Source organism: Rhinatrema bivittatum, chromosome 9, assembly GCF_901001135.1.
Source record: "Rhinatrema bivittatum chromosome 9, aRhiBiv1.1, whole genome shotgun sequence".
Classification (NCBI taxonomy): Eukaryota; Metazoa; Chordata; class Amphibia; order Gymnophiona; family Rhinatrematidae; genus Rhinatrema; species Rhinatrema bivittatum.
Window position 1 is genome coordinate 165,177,795 of NC_042623.1, and position 24,252 is coordinate 165,202,046.

The window sequence follows — 24,252 nt, forward strand, 5'->3', positions numbered from 1 at the left end:
ATGAAACTGATGGCTTCCTCAGTACCAATGATACATGCTATACCATGGAGGTCCGAGATCCCTAGATGTCAATGCCGCCAATGCCAGTGGATCCGACTTCTGGTCCTTGGAGTGTTTCTCCTTGAGTTCCAACCAAAACCAGCTTCCTTTTGAGATCATAGTTGGATAGTTGTGACACCCTAGAACATCATGCAGTGCCCCCAGGCACAGGAACATCTTATCATGTGGATCGATGATAGCTATAACCTTGGTAAACCAGGGTTTCACTGGAACCCGCTAGACATGCTCAAATGAAAAATAAAGAAAGCAAAATCAAACTCTATGGCGATGGCAATCCATACCTGGTAGGCACCAAATGAATGCTGATCCAGCACCAAGACGAGAATGGAAACTCAGAAAAGCGCACAAAATCCCTAAAGGGATAGAAGAGAAATACAATATTGTGGGGCCTCATGATGAATGATCCTGCTTCAAAAACTGCAGCAGAGACTTAAAGCAGGAGAGTGAGGCAAAAGCCACGACGAGAGGCTCGGTGGAAAAAGAAGGGGCTCCCACATGGACATGTGGTATGATGGCATTCATTAGCATGATCAATGAGGTACAGTCAAAGGTCTAGAAACTTTGAAGTCAAATTTGCGTGCCAGGCTCAATCAGATGATGTCACCCATGTGTGAGGACTGCCATCCTGCTTGTCCTCAGAGAAAAATAGCATCTACTATGCAGTGCATTTTCAGAAGTTGTGCCCCATGCTACTATAGGTGACTGCATAGGCTGTTCACCTGCTGCTGGGAGGAAGGAATGCACCCCACCCCCTGAAACTGGTGCTTGTGATGGAATTAAAGCCTTGGGCTACCTTGAACCTGTTACTGCAGATCAGCACTGGGCAATTGCCCATTCTAATTGAGAACGTACAGGGTACTATTGCCAAGAATCCATTGGAGCTACGCATGGGCCTGTGCAGGAACTATGCAAAAGCTGCATGTACGGGCCATGCCAGGATCACCACATAGGACTTGCGCATGGGTCCTGGGTGCAAGCCAACCCAGTACCTCACCTGCAGTTGCCTTGTAACATCCACCCCTTGGTTAATAACTCTTCCTTCAAAGGGAAGTTCTCATCTTTGTGCTGCCTGCAGTAGGATTGGCGCTACCCCTCGTGTCGCAGTGAGGCTGAGCTTTATTCTGTTCTTTGCCCCTTTTCTACCAGTTTTGACTGCAATCTTGCAAATATGTGAGAGTGACTAAATGCAAATCACTAATTGCTTTACCCAAGTTTGGATCTCAGCTTCCGTGAAAACGGAGCAGCCAGCATGGCTTATGCAAGTCTTCCTCGCACCGTCAGAGTGCTGGTAATATATTTGAACTCTGCAGTGGTGAGGCAGGAGGTGGGGCGGGATCCTGTTGGCAGAGGGTATCACAAATGGGTTGCGTGCAGCTCCAAGAATTCTTGGCATTGTTGATGTTATGTTGTGTTAGGCTTTCCCAAATAGGCAGGTCAGACACCTCTGTTTGCTGAGTATAAGGTAATTTGCAGCATCGACTTGCCATGTTTAAAGTTGTTGCCCATTCTGGTAGTCAGGCAGGAGGAAATCTGTCCAGGAAACTTCTGCATGAATGAAATATTCAGCCTTTATGAGATGCAACACTAATAAAATGCTTCAACTCTAACCTCTGCTCTGTCTCTCTAAAATGCTGTTCTGTCCCTTTCTAGTCCCCTCAGGTGCTGCTGTTCCTATACCGCACACCCTCTTCTGATGCTGCTATTTATGTACCCTCTGCTTTCTCTGTTTCTAGCCTTCTCAGATGCCACTATTCCTGCATCCTCTCCTTTATCTCTTTCTGCCCGTCCTTGGCTGCTGTTATCCCTAGTCTCTTTCAAGAGCTTGCCTGCTGTGAATTGTGAGTGTCTGCCTGGCTATTTACAATGGTTATCTGTTCTCAAGTGTCCACCACTCCCCTTTAAAAGATGTTACCTGATCCAGGTAAGGTGTTTGTGTACATGCTGCCTCTGAGGAAACTTACTGCCTGCACTTGTCGAGTATGTGTTCATGAACATAGCTGAGTGGGTATTTGCACCCGCATCACATTCTCACATAGGTAGAATGTGAGGTAGCCAGCTCTTGTTCAGCTTGAAAAACAGACTCCAAGAGAGGAACCACATGTTCTCTCACACACAAAGTGTGACAACAGCAGCAGAGCATTTCTGTTATGGAAGACCTAAGGGCCATCACAGCTGCCAAGGAAGGGGACTTGAATACCTTACAGTTGCTGCACCGAAAAGGTGTTCTGAGCCAGGATGTTGCAGACTCTATGGGAGCTGGCCTAGTGCACCACACAGCCCGCAGTGGACACCTAGACTGCCTGAAATTCCTAGTGGTGCAAGTCAAGCTCTCTGCGAACCAAAGAGCTCTTAATGGTGCAACTCCAGTACATGATGCAGCAGCCATGGGAAATTTGGTAGAGCTGCAATGGCTAACCGCAAATGGAGGATCGAGCTTTCAGGTATGACATGGGGGGTGTTGTTGGGTTTTGTTTTGTTTTTTAAGTGTTCTTTGTATGAGAAATGTCACTGTGCAATAATAAGACATAATTTTCCTGATTGTGGCTTTTACTGATACAATTCTTTTTTTCCCATGTTAAAGTGTTTTGTTTTTTTCTGAACTGACCATATCAGTTTCTGTAACGGTCATCTTAAATATTGTAAGAAACTCCATGCAAATTCCACTCCCTAAGAGTCACTGCAACAAACCCGTTTCAGTCCCTGTGTTCCTGCTGAATAATATGGGTCTCGCCGGCACAAACTGAAATTGACTACAGCCGAGAGGGGAAGTCTGTTCCTCTGCCACTTTATGCATTTGTATGTGCACATTTTGTGAAGGTTCAAAAAGATTCTGCTAGTATCTTTTATTTAATGTCCTGTGAATTGAAAAATAGGGTCTTTTTTTTTTTTTTTTTTTAAACCTCTGAGCAATTGTCACTAAGTCCATCTGAGCGTCAGGCATATCCATGGTAATTCTGTTCATCTTTGTAGCTCTGAATTAATCAGTTCTTTTTTTTTTTTTTAATTTATATTTTATTAATTTTCACAATTTTACAATTTAATGAAAACAAAGAAAAAAGTGGTATATGTATTACAATTGCCATACAAAAAATAATATAAGAATACACTATACACTTCCACGATTACCTATATTGGGAGGAGACAAAGAAAAACTACTACTTTAGTAACCAAATACCAAACTTTAAAGAAAAAACAGAGAGAGAGTATTTAATTTTCTATGTGGCCTCTGTCTCTGATGCAGAAGTTGGATGTTTATCAGATAAAAAAATATCTAATTGTGTTGGATCTAGAAAACCATATTTTCTACCATTATAATTTAACAAACACAAACATGGAAATTTTAGGAAAAAAGTGGCACCTAGTGCCACAAATCTGGATTTTAAAGTCAAAAAAGTTCTCCTCCTAGCCTGAGTGGCCCTAGCCACATCAGGATAAATTTGAACACGATGCCCACAGAATAAAATATCTTTAACCGAAAAGTATTTTTTAAATAACTTTTCCTTATCCTGTTCGGATACACACGATATTAACAGAGTGGCCCTCTTATTTATCAGGTCTACCGAATCTTCTAAAAAAGTCAATAGACCTGGCGAGGAGGGTTCTTCCCTTGGGGCATACCCTCTAGGATCTCTAGGGGTTTTGTAAGGTAAATAGAAAATTTTTGACAATTTAGGGATTTCATCCTCCTCATATAAGAGGTTCTCTTTAAGGTATTTCTTGAATAATTCCAATTCACATAGAAAATGAATTAATCAGTTCTGACTGCATCCTGTGGTTTTCTGCAGACAAGCCAGACCCAAGTAAGGGTGAAAAGCAGTGAGGTTGAAGCAGGTCCCTACTAAACTGGAGATTTCCTAAGTGTGATAGAAACCTCAAAGGGAGAAATAGAAAGAGAACAATTAATCTGGGAACCAGGGAGTGCAGACTAACAATCCCAGCAAAGTGTGTTTATTCCTGCATCTCCCTCTGTCCATCATCCATTCCACATCCAGCCGCCTGCTTAGATACAGTCTACTTAACACCTACTCTTACCAGTTGCCTCCAAATAAAATGTTCAGCTGGGCTCAGTACAATCTGGAATTTGTAGTACAGCTTTTCTCAGTAAAGAAAAACAGGACTACAAGGAGCAAGATGCCTTGGGACAGGAGCTATGGAGCGGTGAAGAACTGGAAATGTTTTTTGCTTGATCATCTCATTTCAGTGAAGATGTGAGTTGCAGGATGGGTTGGGAATGACTAGAATGGGAAGATGTTCTGGAAACAATCCACTCACCTCATGGTGGTGCCTGAAATAGAAAAACAACCTTTTGATATTTCTTAAACTTAAGACAGGCTCTTGCATATTGAAGGAAGGGACAGACATCTTCATTCAGCTCACATAACTCTGTTGTGCTTTCCCAGAATAAAAGGACATGGCCTCTAGGGATAGTTTTGGTTATACCAGGTGCTTTTATAAACCCTTCCATGGAGCAGCACACCGGGAGATTCAATGTAACAGCTGCCATTGTAACCCAATGATATCAATTTTGCTTGTATTATTAATGTACCAATTGAAGTAAACCGATCTCTCTCTAGCCACATGTACAAAGCTATTACACACCTGTTAGCGTAACATTTTCTATCAATAAATAGTTGTGTGAGTGACAGCTGATATCTGAATGGGCTCATTTATATTCCAACGTCACTGCAATTCTTCTGATTAGAGAATTTCACTTCTCAGGAACTTTGTTATCCAGAATGTTCTGATTAAATCAACCTTGTTAAACAAATATTACACCTCAGTATTGTTGTCATAAGACACCATTCCATTTCAGTATATTCCTGCCAGAATTATTTATTAAATCTCCGGTTATAAAAATATTCCACGATTCCAAGAATCTTCTATAACATACTGTAATAACATAGGCTTCAGATGTGCACTCTGCCCATAAGAATCATTTTTATGGTCTCAGTTTAGCTGACAGTGTATGCATTTCCAACACGACCTATGCCGGGATACCTAAATCTGCATCCCTTTCCCCGCTGAGTAATTTATTTTCCCTTGGACAGATGTTTGTGCTACTGATGGAATATATAAGATGTGAGCCCCAACAGCTGCCAGTTCCATAGCTATGGCCAGCGCCAGCAGTGAGAAGGGGAATCCTATGTAAGAAGGCTTCTAAAGGAAAAAAGACTGAAGCACATAGAAAGGGTTGCAGAATGAGTTCTGTTCTCAGACCGCGTAACTTAGAGCAACAGTCCTTGCCCTCAGCTGAGTGCTGCTGCTGCCACTACCAACCACCAAGACGTCAGGATATTTTTGAATGGGCCTAGTCATGTGGAGACTGTATCTTTTTTTTTCTTTCTTTCTGGGTTTCAGATACCATTAAAAAATGTATAGGGGGGAATGCATTTAGTAAAAGTAAGTCATTCGGGTCCTTCTACTGATTAGGAAAGAGATGAGCTACCTCAATTATAATTCTCTTAAACAGTGGAAAATATTACTAAAACATTATTTCCAATTAAGGACAGAACTTGAACTTTCTCACAGTGTATAGTGTAAGGGCTGAACCACCGAAAGCAAGAGACATACGAAGTTTGATTATAACTCCCAGTTCTGATCTCAGCCTCTGATTAGCTCCGACGTGTTCTTCCAGTAGTCAGTCCCTGTGTAAAATGGAGCTCCTTGGGTTGCTGGTGCATAGCTAGTCCATGAATTTCAGCACATAGATGTTTAGTTTGCTGGGTAAAGCATCAGGTTGATTTGTTTTCACCAAAATCGAGTAAGTTATACAATGGCCTTTGTCCTCTTTGAAGACTGCTATCTCTTTCACCCCATGGTTTTCTGACATAGTGCAAATTTTTTGTATCACTTAGCATTTAAATCAGAAACTCTACTTTTTATGAATGTGACCTCATGTTGCCTAATCAATAAGAATGAGGGAAAAGATGAAGAATAAAGCAGGGAAGCTTTAGGTCATACTGTGACTGGCCAGGAGAAGAGAGATGCTAAAAAATCTCAAACCTCAGAAGCAAGAAATACAGAAAACAATGTCTCTTGCAAAGGAAAGACCCTTATTTTATTTCTTGCCTGCTAGTTTCCTCCTGCTCCTTTGTCATTCCAGCTCAGTCAGAATCATGTCGCCACAAACCTTCATTTGCAACCATCCAGGGGTTTGCCCTTATTTGATTTACCTCCCTCTTCCACCTAGCTCAGTCATTGTGGTGACAGTCCTTGGCCAGGGGCCACAGGCCCTGGCTCCCTCCAGAACCCTGTATATGTGTGCCCTAGATCTGGCCAGTAGGTGTCACCGTTGAGCAATGGCAGAGACATCCTCATCTCCAGCCCCGGTTAGTGAGCCTGGGGAAGTGGAAGCTGGCCCTCGGAATTGCGCCTGGATTTTCACTGAGCTACCTGAGGACCTACTTAGATAAAAATGAAGCAATTTTTATGAATCATCTTTATTGGATCCATGCAAACAACAACAACACATAGCCGTGAAAAGCAAAGAGCCCACAACAAGGGAAAGAAAACAGATCCAAAAAGTTTACAAATTTTTGTTCCCCTCCCCAGACAGCAAGACATTACAGATAGTACGAATGCCTCATTTTTAGGCACAGCCTTATCACCAGAGGATCACTGATTGATTTGAGTATCTCTCTGAGCTTGCAGCTCATTATTATAATGCTGTTAGAGTAATAAAGACTGTACAAAGTCCACTAGCTATTGCTAAAGAACAAGGAAACATAAATAGTAAAGAAAAAATACATTTACAAACATAACAAATAAAGAAAAACAGTCTGATGGTGTTGAGAAATGTTACCATAGAGGGTTTTGGTGATGAAAAAATAAAAAGCCTTTCAGCCTTCAGTATCACAGTTAAGAGAAATTGTCCGCTCTATTTAAGGTTGAAACTAGCTTGGTATGTCTCACAACCTAGTCAGGGGGCATTCCTGATTATTCCTGCTATGAAAGAGATGTGGAGAAATCTTTTGATAACTGGGGCTTTTCTCCTGGTGGCCCCTTCCTTGGGGAATAGACTTCCATAGGCACTTAGGTCAGAGCAGAACTCTCTTACTTTCAGGAAGAAGGTGTAATGTTTTGGGAAATGTGTAGCATAACGTTTTGATGTGCTTAGGAATGGTGTATTGTAAGAACATAAGAACATGCCATTCTGGGTCAGACCAAGGGTCCCATCAAGCCCAGCATCCTGTTTCCAACAGTGGCCAATCCAGGCCATAAGAACCTGGCAAGTACCCAAAAACTAAGTCTATTCCATGTTACTGCTGCTAGTAATAGCAGTGGCTATTTTCTAAGTCAATTTAATTAATAGCAGGTAATGGACTTCTCCTCCAAGAACTTATCCAATCCTTTTTTAAACACAGCTATACTAACTGCACTAACCACATCCTCTGGCAACAAATTCCAGAGTTTAATTGAGCATTGAGTAAAAAAGAACTTTCTCCGATTAGTTTTAAATGTGCCACATGCTAACTTCATGGAGTGCCCCCTAGTCTATTATCCGAACGAGTAAATAACTGATTCACATCTACCCGATCTAGACCTCTCATGATTTTAAACACCTCTATCATATCCCCCCTCAGCCGTCTCTTCTCCAAGCTGAAAAGTCCTAACCTCTTTAGTCTTTCCTCATAGGGGAGCTGTTCCATTCCCCTTATCATTTTGTAATCTGCATTCTTCAATTTATAATTAGATTTAGTGGACTATAAATAAACTAAATAAATAAAACATTTGAAATGACCCTTTGGGGGCATTATCATTAGTGTGACTCTAGTTCAGCTCCTTCTCGGCTAGTGCAGTACAGGTTAGTAAGGGGGAGGTAACATTCATATGCAGCCCCTCCCTTGGAGGGTGCTGGAATAACTGTCCCCCTTGATAGGTTTTGTAAGCAGTTCTCTACAGAGAGACTGGGGCAGTGCTTTTAGGTTTTTGGAAAGTTAGGTGGCAGGGGGGAGCAGCTATTTCATTGGATTTTGAGGCCTGCTTAGAGGATCCAGGCAAACCCTGCCTGGGGATCCTAAGCAAGGTTGGGAGATAGTTCCTTCCAGTTCACTACCTCCGGGTTGTTTGGGGGAATTTTGTATTTTCGTGGTAGGAGCCTTTTAAGACTCCCTGGGTATCTCCTGGATCCAGGGCATGGGGAGCCCTGTGTCCAGGGTGCCCATGGTAGGGAAGACCTGCCCTTCTGCACCCTCAACGAGGAAGGAGGTAGAATGGTGACCCAAGGTAAGGAACAACTTCATTTTTGGGAAAAGGATTTTTAGTTGAAGACCAGGAAGGAAGATTTCAGCTGCCCTTCTTCCTGCCCCTCTGGGGAACTTCAAGAACTGCATGTTCTAGAGAAGATCCCTCCCATCAGGGATTTGATTGAGAGAAAGGAGTACAGAAACCTAACCTAACTGTGAGTAAGAACCACTTGAGATCTTTGAGGACACCCATCTGGAGTCTTTGCCCCTGGGGAGAGAGAGCATTTTTGACTCTCTTTGCAGTTAGATTGTTTATATTCTTTTTGCCAGTATTGGAAGGTTTTTTTTTCCTGCCCAAACAAGGACACCTTGCCCACTGGGAGCTCCACTTAGTCAAGCCCTGGAAGGTGGATGCCTCCTCTGCACAGATAGAGGGAAAAAAAATATAATTTAATAGTGGATCTGTGGTGCTCAGGACTGATTTATTTGTGCCATATGTCACCTGATTACCCATCAGTAAAGACTTTACTTTTTGGACACTCACTCAGTGGCTCCAGTGTGTATTTATTTATTGGCACTCAAAGCCCACACAGTAAAGGAAAAAGTATCCCTCTCCCAGGGAAAAGAATTTACAAAACGTCACCCTGTCACTCCGGGACCTGAAAGATAAATTTTTCCCCCTACCATCAAAGAATCCAGACTCTGAGGGAAAGAGACAGTAAGCGACCTATCCAGGAGTGGTTCCAGCTCCAAAGAGACACTAAATCTTTGATGGCCCCCATCGGTCACCCTCAGCACCCAGGGATGGGGGTTACACATTGATTTTATTCTTGGTAGGCCTCTTGAAGCAGCTGCATTTGAGAGGGCTGAAGAGTTTGTAATATGGGGAATGGATGATGATTGGATTTAACGGGGATGTGGGATGGAAGGTTTATGGCTGGCTTGCTTGGTTTCACTTTTATTTGAAATCTTTTTATATTGTTTATAATATTTTATTGTTATGATGTATTTTTATATGATGGCTTAATAGTTATAAACTGTAAACTCATTGGGTGACCCATTTGGATCTAGATTGAGATATAACAATTGAATAAATAGATAAATATTGCCATTTTCTCTGGGTGGTAACATTTTCTTCCACTGGATCACTTTCTGTCTCATTATTTTATATACTATTCACACATTTATTTAATTATACTGTACCATGTATGTGCATTGAATATTGGGATATACAGTAAAATCTTTTATCTGAGTAGTCATTGCATACCGTTTTCTTCTGCTTTCTTCAGGAACCGGATTCCTCTGGAGCTTCTCCCTTGCACTTATCAGCTCGCTTTGGCCATGCAGAGACTGTACAGTGGCTAGTCCAGGCGGGCAGTGACTTGGCAATGGAGACGAGGGAGGGGGCAGTTCCAGCACACTATGCAGCAGCCAACGGGCACCTGGCCTGTCTAAAACTGCTGGTCACTGCAGACTCCAGGTACAAAGATTTATCTGTTAATGATGAGCCTGAATAGGGAACAAAGCGAGCCATGCAGAATTCCTTTGTCTAGAAAGACTGTGCCCCCAAAGCCTTTCATTTAACAAGCCTCTTGGTTTATGTGAGCCTCTTATCCCCTACCAACATGCATGAATGCCACAAAGTAAATAAAAAGTGGCTGTGTGAGGCTTGCCTTTCATTATCACTCTGAATTAGTGAAGCTGTGAGTAGCTTGTGACCCTGTTGCACAGTTAGAAATCTGTAGCTCATTAATGCAATATAACATAAGATGTGCAATATCTCAGATCCAAGGTCCATCGAGTCCAGCATCCTGTTTGCCCCAGTGGCCAATCCAGGTCATTAGGAAATACCCGGAAAATCCCAAAAAACAGATGCAATTCCTTGTTGCTCACTCCTAGGGATAAGTTGTGGCTTTCCCTGAGTCCACCTGGCTTATAACAACTGTTTATTGACGTTTCCCTCCAGAAATATGTTCAAACTCCTTTTAAATCCAGCTATTCTAAACCCTTGAACACATTTTCCAACAGCAAACTCTATAGCTCAATTAAGAACATAAGAATTGCCATGCTGGGTTGGATGACGGTCCATCGAACCCGATAATGGTCAATCCAGGTTGCAAATACCTGGCAGATCCCTTAAAGTAGATCTAATTCATGTTATTCCTAGGGATAGCAATAATGTTATGTAGTCTGTCTGGCTAATAATGTTATGGACTTTTCCTCCAGGTTCTTGTCCAAATTTCTGTTAAACTCTTCTATGCTAGTTGCCTTGATCGCATCTTCTGGCAACAGATTCACAGCTTGGCTAGTGTGTTGAGTGGAAAAAGTACTTTTTACAATTTGTTTTGAATCTGCTGCTTGTTAGTTTCATGGTGTATCCCCTTGTTTTAGTATTATTTGAAAGGGTAAATAACCATATTTTATTGACCTGTTCCACCTCACTCATGATTTTATACATTTCTATCATTTCCCCTCTCAGCAGTCTCTTTTCCTTGCTGAAGAGCCCTCTCATCATAGGAGAAATTGTTCCATCCTCTTTATCATTTTTGTCTCCTTCCGCTACACCTTTTCTAGTTCCACTATGTCTTTCTTAAAATGGGGCAACCAAAACTGCACATAATGCTCAAGGTTCAGTCACACCATGGCTCAATACAGAAGGAATATGATATTTTCCTTCTTATTCTCCATTCCTTTTCAGGTCAATCCTATTTGAATTTTTATGGCCGCCGCACACTGAGTCAAGGATTTCAATGTATTGTTGACAAGGACTCCAAGAGTAGTGACTTCCAATACAGAACCCAGAATCGTGTACCTGTAGTTGGGATTATTTTTCCCTATGTTCATCACTTTGCACTTTTCTACATCACATTTCATCTGCAATTCAATTGTCTAGTCTCCTAGTCTCATAAGCTCCTTCATTGCAATTTGCTGCTGTTTTAACAACTTTGAATAATTTTGTGTCATCTGCAAATTTGATCACCTCGTTCACCGTTTCCTTTTCCAGATCATTTATGAATATGTTAAACAGCAGACGTCCCAGTACCAATCCCTGTACTACCAAACTTTCTCCATTTGGAAAACTGACCATTGAGTCCTACCATCTTTTAACCAGTTACCAGTCCACAATAGAACACTGCTTTCCATCCCATGACTTTGTAATTTCCTGAGAAGTCCCTCATGGAGGACTTTGTCAAATGCCTTCTGAAAATCCAAATGTACTTTCCTTTTCATCCAGTAAGAGCAGTCCAGATGAATGGGAGTTCAAAGTTGTGCTGTGACTGAAAGTCTGGGAAGAGCAGCCTAGCAGCAAATGTGTAGCTCTGGGGTGGTTGTGTGTGATTGGGTACTTGTCCAGCCAGCCTCCTACTGTTGGTAGCCTGATTACTGAGCCAAGACTGGCAGCCATTTTAGAACCACGAGGCAGTGAAGGAAAGCTTGGGCCTCCTTCACTCAGTCTTGAGAGTCAGGCGCAAGTGGTTCATTTGGGGATTCCTCTTTCTCTATCAGTTCCAAAAGGTCCAGTTCCTCAACCTCCTTCAATTGAGTCTTTTAATTGGTCTTGCCTCAAGCAAGCATTTTAATATAGGACAGGGACCAGTCCCAGAGTCTGTTTCAGCCCTTCCTGCTCCTTCAAATGTGGCAGGAAGTTCTGGCAGGAAAAAAAAGCAGAGATGAGGAAGAATAGAATTTAGCAGAAGGTAACATTTCTGGTTCAGAGGATTTTCTTGAGTTTAATAGATTTTCTGAGGGCGTTATTGAGGAAGAGTTGGAAGAAGGAGAATATTCCCCTGAAGGTATTGCTGTGCTATGCCTCTTCCATATGGAAGAGTATAAATCCTTAATTTCTCAATCCTTGAGTATGTTGAATATTACAAAGGATAGGAAGAAAGAGGATTCCAGTTTGGCAGTATGGTCAGCATTAGAAATCTGCCTAGGTACTTTCTTCTTCATACGTCAGTGAAGAACTTGATTGAATTGGAGTGGGTGGCTCGTTCCCTGGCCAAACTATATCCCTTAGTTCTTCAGAAAAAAGACAAGTTTCATTTTCCAAAGGTGGATGTATTGGTCTATTCTGTGACTAAGAGAACCACAATCCTGGTGGAAGGAAGTACTGCGCTTAAGGATTATCAGGACAGGAATATAGTCTATGTTTAAACAAGCCTTGAAGCTGTTAGCATGGTGCTGAAGATAGCTGCCTGCAGCTGTATGTGGCAAGGTCTGGCTTGTGTCTAGCTCAGCATATCTAAGAGACAGTGGGTGAATCCTTTCAGTTCAAATTGGGAGCAGCATATTTGGCAGATGCATGTTTTCATTTGGTTCGGATATCTGCTAGGAGTATTGCATCACAGTGGTGGCTAGGAGACTTCTATGGCTACGTAATTGGTCGTCTGACTCCTTTTCTAAATCCAACTTGACAAAACTTCCCTTTAAGGGGCAGCTTTTGTTCAGAAAGGATCTTAAGAAAATGGCAAAGGCCTTGGGGGAGTCCAAAGGGCCAAGCCTTCCAAATGACAGGTTGAAGGATTCATCATATTCTCTTCTTTTTCAGAATAGGTTTGGGTATGCTAGGAAATTTAAACAGGGAAGAAGTACTAGTAATCAAAGAACCCAAGCCTATGGCAGGTATCAGTCCTTTTGTTCCAACCAAAGAGGAGATAAGGATGGATCCTAGGAACAGGTTCCTCTCAAGATGTCTGAGTGTTTGAGGACCCTATCTCTGGTTCCAGAAACAGGCAGCCATCTGCCACAGTTCTATGAGATCAGCGGGTCCTAGAGATCATACAAGACAGTTATACCCTGGAATTCTCCCAACCCATTTCAGACACTTTTATGGTTTCCCCCATCACTGTATGAGGAAGAGGGAAGTCATGAGTGACACTAGAGAGAATCCTCGATTTAAAGGTAGTAGTACCAATCCCAAAGAATGAGTAGGTCGATATTCCATTTACTTTGTTTTTCCCAAAACAGAGGGATCCTTTCATCCCATTCTGGTTCAGAAGTGGGTCAACAAATTCATGAAAGTAACTCTGGCTGGATGAGTGCCCAATTGCAGACCCTCCCCCACCAGAACTACAAATTCACTGCTCCACAGCTCTCCCTGGATCTAAAAACATTCATGGCACAACTTTAAACTCCCATTCATCTAGATTGGTCTAACTGAACTCAAGGAAAGCAAATTATCAGGTAAGAACTAATTTTACCATATTAACCAGCTCACCTTTATCTACATGTTTGTTTATGCCTTAAAAAATTGCAAAAGATTGGTAAGACCAGACTTCTCCTTCCTAAAATGAGTGAAAAAATACTTTCCCCAATTTGTGTTAAATCTATTACCTATTAATTTTATTAAATGTACCCTAGACCTAGAACTTTTGAAAGGGTACATAACTATTGCTATTTACCTTGCTCATAATTTTATAAACCTGTATTATAACCTCTCTCAGTCATCTCTTCTCCAAGCTGAAGAGACCTAACCTATTTAGCTTTTCTCCATAAGGGAGCCATTTCATCCCCTTTATCATTTTTGTTGCTCTTCTCTATAACTTTTTATTTGTGCTATATCTTTCTTGAGATGGAGTGATCAGAAATGCATACAATACTTATGGTGCACTAGCACCATGTATCTCTACAGATGCATTATAATATTCACACTTTAATTCTCTGTTCCTTTAAAAACAATTCCTAACATTCTATTTGCTTTCTAGGGGTGTGCTGGAATAAAAAAATTGTTTTGTTTTTCAGTTCATATTTGGGAAGTTTTTCTCCCACAAATTTTCTTTTGAGGAATGTTTGATTCATTTCAAACATTTAAAAAACGCCCAAATCAAACATTTAAAAAACGCCGAAATCAAACATTTCAAAAAAAAACAAACCCCCTCTAAAAATGAAAAAAAAAAAAAGAAACTGGGCCTCCGGTCCGCACCATCCATCCCACCCACTCGGGAAAAATGCTGGGGCCAGGATATACCCTGGCCTCCACTTGCCTGGTTCAGTGGGAATCTGCTGGCGAGGCCTAGACCCAGGCTGAAACTTCGGTCTTGTATAGGCCGAGGCTATGGTAGGTTGGCTCGGCCTACACAAGGTCAACACCTAGAGGCTGGGTCCTGACATCAGGACCTCGGCCCAACACCAGAACCTGACCTGAAGGCTGGATCTGAAAGCCTGGGCCTCAGCCTAAGGTCTCGGAACTCCAATGATTATGTTCTCTTCTTTCTTTTTTCTTCTTAAACTGACACTGTACATCAAAATGATGCCGTCCACTGAGGAGGATGAACCAGAGTTAATTAACTCCAGCACAACCCCAGTGGACAGCATCAGATTAAGAAGAAAGAAAAGAATGTGATCATCTGAGCTCTGAGGGCGGGGCTCCAGGCCTGGGCCTGACCCTAGGCTGAGGCCAGGCATTGGGACCTGGCCTGCAGGCCAGGCCCCAGCTTTGGGCCTGGGTTTGATCTGAGGCTCTAGTATCAGGACCCAGCTTCCGGAATGGGCTGCTGTGTTGGGCCTGGGCCTAGGCCCAGGCATCAGAAACCGGCCTCCAGGCTGGCCTGTTATGTCAGGCTGAGGCCTAGGCATTGGGATCTGGCCTGGCCATTTCCTTTGGATACCTGACAAATCAGATAAGTGTTCGAGGGGCTCCAGTCTCGGCCGAGGCCTTGCTTCAGCCTGTGCCTAGGCTGAGACCTCGGCATCACACGCGGGCCTAGGCCATGGCCCCTGTTTTGGGCCTTGGCCTATGCTCTAGATAAGGCCCTGACTTCGGGCCTAAGCTTAGGCCAAGGCGCCGGCGTTGCTCTCGGGTGTAGGCTGAGGTGCCTGTTTTGGGCCTTGACTGATGTCCTAGGTGAGTGCCTGACTTCGGGCCTAGTCCTAGGCCCAACCAGATGTTTTAAACAAATTGCACGAATAAGATTTGCTTCATTTGGGGAGGCCCTTAATTCATTCCAGGGCCCCAGAATGCAATAAATTGTCCTTATTTGTCACATTTTGCAAATTGTTTAAAACAAATGCACATCCCTATTGTTTTTACGACCACTGTCACACACCAAGCGGACGATTTCAATGTATTGTCCACAGTAACTTCAAGATCCTTTTCCTGGGTGATGACTTCTAATACACAAGCCAGTACTGTGTACTTGAAATTTGGATTATTTTTCCTTAAATACATCGCTTGCACTTGTCCACATTAAATTTCATATGCCATTTAGAAGTCCAGTCTCCCCATCTTGCAAGATCCTTCTGCAGTTCCTCACAGTCTGCTTGTGTATTAACTACTTTGAATGTTTTTGTATCATCTGCAAATTTGATCACTTCATTGTTGCTCCCTTTTTCAGATCATTAATGAATAACTTAAACAACACCAGTCTCAGTACAGATCCATGGAGCACTCCATTATTTACCTCTCTTTCTTGGAAAAACTGACCATTTAGTCCTATTTTCACCATTTAGTCCTATTCTTTGTTTCCTTTTTACTAATCCACACTAGACAAGGCCTCCTATCCCACAATTCTTTTAGTTTTTTAAGGCGTCTCTTATGAGCGACTTTATCAAACACCTTCTGAAAATCTAAAAACACTGTATCAGTTGGCTCATCTTTAACCACATGCTTATTCATGGCTTCAAAGAATTATAATGGGTTAGCAAGGCACAACCTATCTTTACCAAATATATACTGGATCTTCCCCATTAAGCCATGTTTATCCAAATGACCAGTAATTTTACTCTTAACAATAGTTTCCATTATTTTACCCAACAGCAACATCAGACTCACTGGTCTATAGTTACTTGGGTCACCGTGGAACCTTGTTTGAAAATTGGCATTACGTTTGTTATCCTCCAGTCCTCAGGTATAGAGACAAATTTGAATAAGTTACAGATTGCCAGTAGCAGATCTGCAATTAAATATTTGATTTCCTTTAGAACCCTAGTGTAAAGAGCATTGTGAACATGAGCCTTTAGTGCTGCAGCACAGTTGATGCTGCCTCAGGGAGGAGCCCACAAGGTCTGCACTGATAGCTGGAGAGCGCACTTATCATAAACCAGGCTATGGCTTCACCTGAACCAACTGCCTCCTGGGTGTCATCTGAGTATAGCTTATAATTAATGCCTAGGTTGGCCAACAGCTTGCACAGTGGGGACACACAGATGTTAAAATAAAGAAGCTGATAATACTGACCCCTGAGGAACTCCAAAGGTAATAGGTTGCCATGAGGAGATCAAAGAGCCAATCCTCACTTGCCGTACAGACCTGGTCAGGTATGAATCAAACTAGAGATACCAATTAATTTAGAATAGACAATAATATGCAGTAATTTAGAGTGTCAAATGCTGCTCTGCATATGTCATGTAGCACTACAGAAATGCTAAGTAGTAGTAGTATACGTCAAAAAGGACCATGACATAACAGGTGCCGCTATCAAACCCATATTGGATGGTATCTAGGCTATGAAGAAGTAAGGTTCCCATACTACTAGATCTCCATCAGTTCAGCTTTTGTAAGCATTGTATCGCATGACAGTCATTAAGCTGGTTTAAGACAATAACCTCAAGAACCTTAGCCATAAATGAAAGTGACAAAATGGTTGAAGGGAGGGTTTTTGGGTTTTTTTTTAACACAGATCTTATTTATGCCTGCTTCAGGCTTGGTAGTACAATTACAGATACAAGTCAGAGATTAACAATTTTAGCAACGAAAGTACTAATATCATTGCATAGTCATGGAACAGACATTAAGAAGGCATGATGAAGTATTCATTTTGCCTATGACTAATGAAATCTCTTCAGATGAAACCAGTTTGAGATGGAACGTGAAGGGGTTTCTGCGTGGTTTATTACATAGGGCAGTGAACGCGCATTTCTGCATGTGTTTTCACATAGGGGCAGATATTAAAAGATACATGTGAGCGTAGATTTGTGCGTGCAACCCGGCGCGTACAAATCTACACCTGATTTTATAACATGTGCGCGCAGCCGCACGCATGTTTAAAATCCGGGGTCGGCAGGTGCAAGGGGGTGCATACTTGCGCACCTTGCGCTCGCCGAGCCCTAGGGGAGCCCCAATGGCTTTCCCCGTTCCCTCCGAGGCCGCTCTGAAATCGGAGATAACTTTCCTTCCGCCTCCCCCCACCTTCCCCTCCCCTCCCTTCCCCTATCTAACCCGCCCCCAGCCCTATCTAAATCCCCCCTTACCTTTGTTAAATAAGTTGCGCCTGCCTCTGGACAGGCGTAGTTGCATGCGCCGGCCGCTGTGCCGGAGGCCTCGGGCCCACCCCCGCCCTGTCCCTGGACCGCCCCACCCCGCTCACTCCCCACCCCTTTTTTCAAGCCCCGGGACATACGCGCGTCCCGGGGCTTGTGCGCGTAGCCGGGCCTATGTAAAATAGGCTCGGCACGTACAGGAGCGGGTTTTCGGGGTTACACGAGTAATATACGCGCGTAACCTTTGAAAATCCGCCCCATAGGTTTTACTTTTGCATTGAAATTTTGCATGCATTTCCTTTGCATACCTGTTCTTTATTCCATCCTGCAGAAGTTTCTGCTTTTGTTGCGCGTGCTAAAAAAAATACATGCTGACAACTAGCACCAATTTCACCGCGGGTCTTATTATATTGACTTCATAGAAAGACAATGTCAGTTATAACACGTGATAAATTCAATGAACATTTGAAAATAATCAAGAGATGCCCAGGGCTTTAGACTATGTGGCTGAGAGATAACATACTCTGATGAATACAGCTGGGAAGGTATTACCAAGGTGGCCTCAGTCAGCCAGATCTCAGCAGTACAAATGCAATGCAAGCGAATGATCTCTTATGAAATATCACAGGTATCATTTTGTTATTGACTGAGCATTTACCAAAAGAATACATAAGGTAGATCTAAAGGATGCTGTGCTAGAACATTGAAACAGACCTGAGAGTAGGGAAACTGAAAGCAGAGATGGAACTTGATGAGAATATTTACAATCTTTCTGGCAGCACAAGTTACCAAATTTACCTAAGCCCAAAACCACAGGGATGGAAAAAACAGGACATCTGTAGAAGGACCAATTGAAGGAATAGGAGATTTACATGCTTGAATGCATACATGAAGGAGTACACAAAGGAATGCTACTTTGTCACATTTCTTCATGTGTGTGATGAAGTGCATGCATGCCTCAGTGCATATGCATTCAGCATAATTTGATTCAGTTTATCTGAATCATCACCTACAAAGAATGGTTCAGGGCTGGGTATCTCCACAACATTCTCCCCAGTAAAGACTGAAACAAAGATTCATTTATTTTTTCTGCTATGATCTTATTCTCCATGAGTACCCCTTACTGTCCAATCATTTAATAGCACAACTAACTCCCTTTGTCTCTTCTGCAAATATTTCCTCAGAATCTCTTTTTGCCTGGTTTATTAAAGTTTAACATCTAATTTGGCAATGCTTTTATACTTTTCTAGTTTCTTCATTAAGTCCTACTTTCCATTTTTTAAGATATGCCTTTTTGGCTTTTATTGCCTCTTTCACAACATTTAGCTATTCCAGTAAATGCTTGTTCTTCTTTTGATCTTTTTAATTTGTGGAATATATTTTATCTGGGCTTCCAAGATGGTTTTTAAAGAATCTCCATACCTCATACAGTCTTTTAGCCCTTTTAACTGCTCTTTTTAGTTTCTTCTTAGCTAGTTTTCTTATCTTACCATAGTCTCCCTTTTTAAAGTTATATATTATTTCACTAGTTTTATTTATTTTTCCTCCTGTGATACCTCAAATTTGATTGCATTATCACTGTTTTCAAGTGGCTTCTCCACTGTTACCCCTTGCACCAGATCTTGCATTGGAGTAAAAACACTTAGGGGCAGATTTTAAAAGCCCTGCGTGCCGGCATGCCTATGTTGCATAGGCCGCCAGCACGTACAAAGCCCCGGGACGCGCGTAGGTCCCGGGGCTTTGCTTGGGGGGGGGGTGTCGGGGGCAGTGCGGCATTCAGGGGCATTCCGGGGGCAGGGCCGTGGGCGTGGTGCCGGCTCAGGGGCATTCTGGGGGCATGGCCGAGGTCTCTGAACCAGCCCCTGGGCTGGGGAATGTGCACGGCAGCCTGCCAGCGCGCGCAAGTTACGCCTGCCTCAGGCAGGCATAACTTTCTTAACAAAGGTAGGGGGAGGTTTAGTTAGGGCTGGGGAGTGGGTTAGGTAAGGGAGGGGAGAGGAAGGTGGGGGAGGGCCAGAAAAAAGTTCCCTCCGAGGCCGCTCCGATTTCGGAGTGGCCTTGGAGGGAAACTATTATTATTATTATATTTTTTTTCTTATAGAGGCCAATATATATATATATATATTGGCCTCTATGAGATTACACATCTTTGCTAGCAGAACAGTCAAACTGAGTTGCCAAATCAGGTGACCAACTTTATAAGAGAGAAGCTTTGTGGATTTTCATAGTTTTCCTGTTTTGGGGCAGTATCTAGGCTATGCCAGCATTAATGTTTTCATGCAGTCCCTAACAAAGCTGGCCATGGCAGCTTAAAGATATGTTGCTTCTGAAGAAATTTACTTAAATGTCTGCTTGTGGCAGAGGTTCTTAAACTGAGTTGTCTCTGGGAAGTCTGATTAGTTGAAGATTAGTGCCTCTAACATATAAGAAGTTGCAGGTTTCACCGTGCTAAGGGCAAATATCAGTCTGGAAGAATGATGAATGCAGGGTTTATGTGGTAGGACTCCTCTGAGTTCTCCTCAGATGCCATGGCAAATGTAGATGTGTTGAAAATCAAAACAGAGGTAGGTAAGCTAGACTCTCAAATATTATAGAAAAAATATTTAAATAAATAAGGCACCACAAAAACAATATAAAAGATCAGTCAACACAGAGTGTTAAAATCTTGGGGTATCAGAAAGCCGGGAGACACTAGCAATTCAACTGATGCTGGCAAGTCATATTGGTCATCTACCATCAAGAGAAGACCGTCTATTTTATGGTATTTTTTTTGTGTATTTTTTAAATTTGCACTTAAAAAGATGGATCTGCTCACAGGGTACACTCAAAGATGCGTTGAGTTTGGCTCGAACAGTCCACAGTCTACAAAATGTTGACATCCAAACACAGACAATATCCATATCCCAAATCTGACTCCAACAATAGCTGATATTTTGGAAATAGCCGCATCGGGGAATATGTAATGCAGTAAGGTCATTTAACTGAATTTCAAAGTAGAACAAAGTAGAAATGAGTATGCGCCAGGAGCTCTTTTATTATTGTAAATGTAGAAGTGTGTCAGCAGTGTGTGGTGTCTAGTTACTGTGCTATCACATGACATCCCCACGTATTCGCTTGTTAGGATCACAGGGAACAAGTGTTTTTTCAATGTTTACCAGAAAGAATTGTGTTACAGTCTAATAGTCTCATCTGACTTCCTCTCTAACCTGGGAACATTTGTGTTACTGTGTATCATTCACCCTGAGATTTGCAAGCAATCAAGAATTTATTAAAGGGGGATAAGAATAGCCTTACCAAAACTTCTTGAATACCAACCATCCAAATGTTTGTTTCTGAATCTTGAAAAACATGTTTTTTTAAAATGTAGATATTCCAAAATCCCATGTTTTAAAATTATAGATTCCTACAGTAATATACAACAGTTTAATTTTAATGGCAGCAAAAAAAAAATTGAATATGGTTATAAAATCAGGAATGTATACTGTTTAAAGATTCTTAATTACTGTAAATATACTCTATAGAAAAAAATCCACCAGAACTCAAGCACGAAAAAACACCCTCTCCGTAATCAGGCACATCGCTAACCTTCTCCTTCGTCAGCATTTTATATTGTAATATAACACATTAATCATTTTCAATTACAGTCTTTGGTCTTGTTTTTCCTCTTTTTCTCCAGATCCCTTTTTTTTATTCCATTCTGCCTTCTCTTCTTCTCCTTTCTTATTGGCATTTCTCTTCATTCTAGTATTTTGCAATCCATGTTTTATTTCTATTTCTGTCTTTAATTTCTTTTTCTATTTTTGTTTGAGGATTTTATTCTGCATTTATGTATTTCTCTCATTGTCTTTTCTCAATTCTGTGATTCTTTTTTTTTTTTTAAGATACTCATTTGCAAGCAGCAAAGTTAACCAGATATCTTTATCTGATTAACTTTTTCCAGATATTCAGAGGTCCTTAGCTGGGTATTAAGTGCCACTGAATATATCTGGATAAAGTTAACCGAATAAAGTTATCCAGTTAACTTTAGATCTGCCCTTGAGCCCAGTTAAACATGTCTGGGTATCTTTAGCCAGAAAGTACTGGAAAGCTCTTCCAGCTAAAGTTTTGCTGCACCCTTAGAATGCCTCCTAACCCGCTTCTTCTTAGGTTCCTAAATTTTATCTGCTCAACAATTTACCTTGGCAAAATTTACCCACTGTGCAGGGGGGAAATTTTAAAACCAAAGATTTGGAACTCCCAAAGTTATCCAATCAAATCTTTTGAATATTGGCCTCAGTATTTTTTGCTTCATGTCTCTTATGCTTCTTATGTTTATGCTTTCAAATTTCTGACCCTTCGTTTTCTGGTCTCAAAGATTAATGGTGAATCATAGGGCTAACTTTCGCTATAGATGTATGTATTCCTTCCTTGGGGAACTTTTGTCGTCTCCTTGTCCACTAATAGAATGCCAAGTATTGACTAATTGGTCTATCAGAAGATCTTCATTTACTGCATCCAAAAATCAAAGGTATAACCTTTAATTGAGATCTGCAAAGGTATGAAAGGAAACAGAGCCACTGACTGAAAAAGATATTTGAAAATGGTCTGACTAAGCCACTGCTTTTCCCGGGGCATAAGTATCATGAGTTTATCTATTTGGAATCCTGCCAGGTATTTGTGATCTAGATTGGCCACTATTGGAAACAGAATATTGGCCTTGATGGACCTTTGATCTGACCTGGTATGGCAGTTCTTATGTTCTTATTTGTCTGATAAAATATCTTCAATTTTCCAGTTTATGGAAGCTAATTTGTGTGTAAATAAGTCTAAAATATGTCCCTTATCTTGTGTTGATTCAACTATTAGCTGATGGAAGCTTTGCTAAGATAATGTAGTTAAGAAGTTAGAGGTTAAACTAGACATATGCCTATCCGTGTGTAAGTTTTCCTGTTATAGTTTTAATACATCCCCCCCCCCCCCCCAATTTCAAATTAAGTTTATTGTAAAGCTCTGTTACGCTGCATTATTTGTTCTCTGGAAACCAATGTGATGTTCCCAATGAATGTCGGTCTATAAAAATGGTAAGTAAATAAATAAATAAGTTAAAATCTCCAAGGACCAGCAGATAGAGCTGAACATATGAATCTGTTAGAGCAACTCCCTTACTTGTAGCCCATAATGTTTAGGGTTTTTGTATTTTTTTTTGGGGGGGGGGGGGGGGAGGCGACAGTATACAAGTAAAACACTCAGTTTTTTAATATTGCCTATTTCAATTAGAAGGCATTCTACTCCATCAGGTTGACTGACCATCACCTGATAGAGTATAATTCCATTCCTAATAACTATAACTACCCCTCTTCCCTTCCCTTCCGGGTAAGGCTGAGAATAACTACTGGAGCCCAGCGGACATTGCTGTGTCAGAATAACTACATTGTTTTGCTGTAGCCAGCATTCTGTAATGCAAAGGATATCTAACTCCTACTCTACAATTAGATCAGCATTGCTAGCTAGTTTAGATCCAACTGACCGTGCATTAGTCTTATTTTAAGATTGTTATGATTTTCAGTGTAATTTATTTATTTATTTAGATTTATATTCCACTTTTCACACTTTTTTCAGTGCTTCAAAGTGGATTACATTCAGGTACTGTAGGTATTCCACTTAGCTTGATTTATTGCTATAAGCTGAATAAAACCAGTTTCAAATAAATAAATAGGTTTACTTTAATTGACTAAATGGCTGGGATCTAGGTGAGACAAGCAATCCATTTCATTTTTGCTAAGAATTTTGTAAATATTTACCCCTGCCTGAAAAGGTACTGATAAATAACCAAGAACTGAGATACCCACGTATCATGCAATTTAAAATCTAATACAAGACCAAGTCTTGCATCATAGGAATCAATAGGCACAACTCTATTACACACAAAGTCAACTTTAAAATCTTCTACAGCATAGTATAGACTACAGACAACAAAATAGTCTGCTTTATCAGCTTAGTTACCGCAGGTTGCCACAAAGTTGCACATGAAGGGGCACACATGGGAACATGCCCCTTTGGCGATGTACTGCCGCTGTCCTGCCTTTGAAGTGGCCCTTTTCTCCGCAGCTGTGTCCACCTCTTGGCGACATTTATTTATTTATTTAGATTTATATTCCGCTTTTCAAACTTTTTTCAGCGCTTCAAAGTGGATTACATTCAGATACTGTAGGTATTTCCCTATCCCCAGAGAGCTTACAATCTAAGGCCTGGATTTATCAAAATGTACTAAATATTGCCTGCAATAGGAAAAGGGGCATCTTTTATCATAATAGCAGTTTATTGCAAAGTGTGCTATTTTAGTGCTTCACATAGGTATTACTGCAAACTGTGATAACTTTTTCACACTTTGTGATAAGTGCCTCCTATAACCACTGGGGGAGGGGAGAGGGAGAGAGAGAGAACACCTAGCCAAAATGCCCTCATACTAGGTAGGTATTTAGACCTCTATATGAGGCCTACCTAGTCACTCGAGGTGAGGTTTAGGTATTAGTATAGGGAGTTAGGGGCCACTTTGACATTCAAAGTGAGACGTACGAACAGAACAGTGCTCTCTTGTGAAGATTTGGTGACCTTCGGAGTGAGGAAACTCACACAAAGATGAGATTTGTGCAAAGTTCTCTCAAGCTAGGTTGAGAGAACTTTGCACAAATCTCATCTTTGTGTGAGTTTCCTCACTCCGAAGGTCACCAAATCTTCACAAGAGAGCACTGTTCTGTTCGTACGTCTCACTTTAAATGTCAAAGTGGCCCCTAACCCCCTACACTAATACCTAAACCTCACCTCGATT

At 41.5% G+C, this 24,252-nt stretch overlaps 1 protein-coding gene across 1 annotated transcript in view; it reads left to right on the forward strand.

Annotated features, from left to right (window-relative positions):
* Positions 1 to 2,207: 2,207 nt before the first annotated feature.
* ESPNL (espin like) overlaps positions 2,208 to 24,252 on the forward strand; it is a 78,240-nt gene continuing 56,195 nt past the window's right edge. The window contains exons 1-2 of the mRNA XM_029617322.1: positions 2,208 to 2,501; positions 9,536 to 9,726. Coding sequence (XP_029473182.1) covers positions 2,208 to 2,501; positions 9,536 to 9,726 — 485 coding nt within the window. The remainder of the gene's footprint in view (positions 2,502 to 9,535; positions 9,727 to 24,252) is intronic.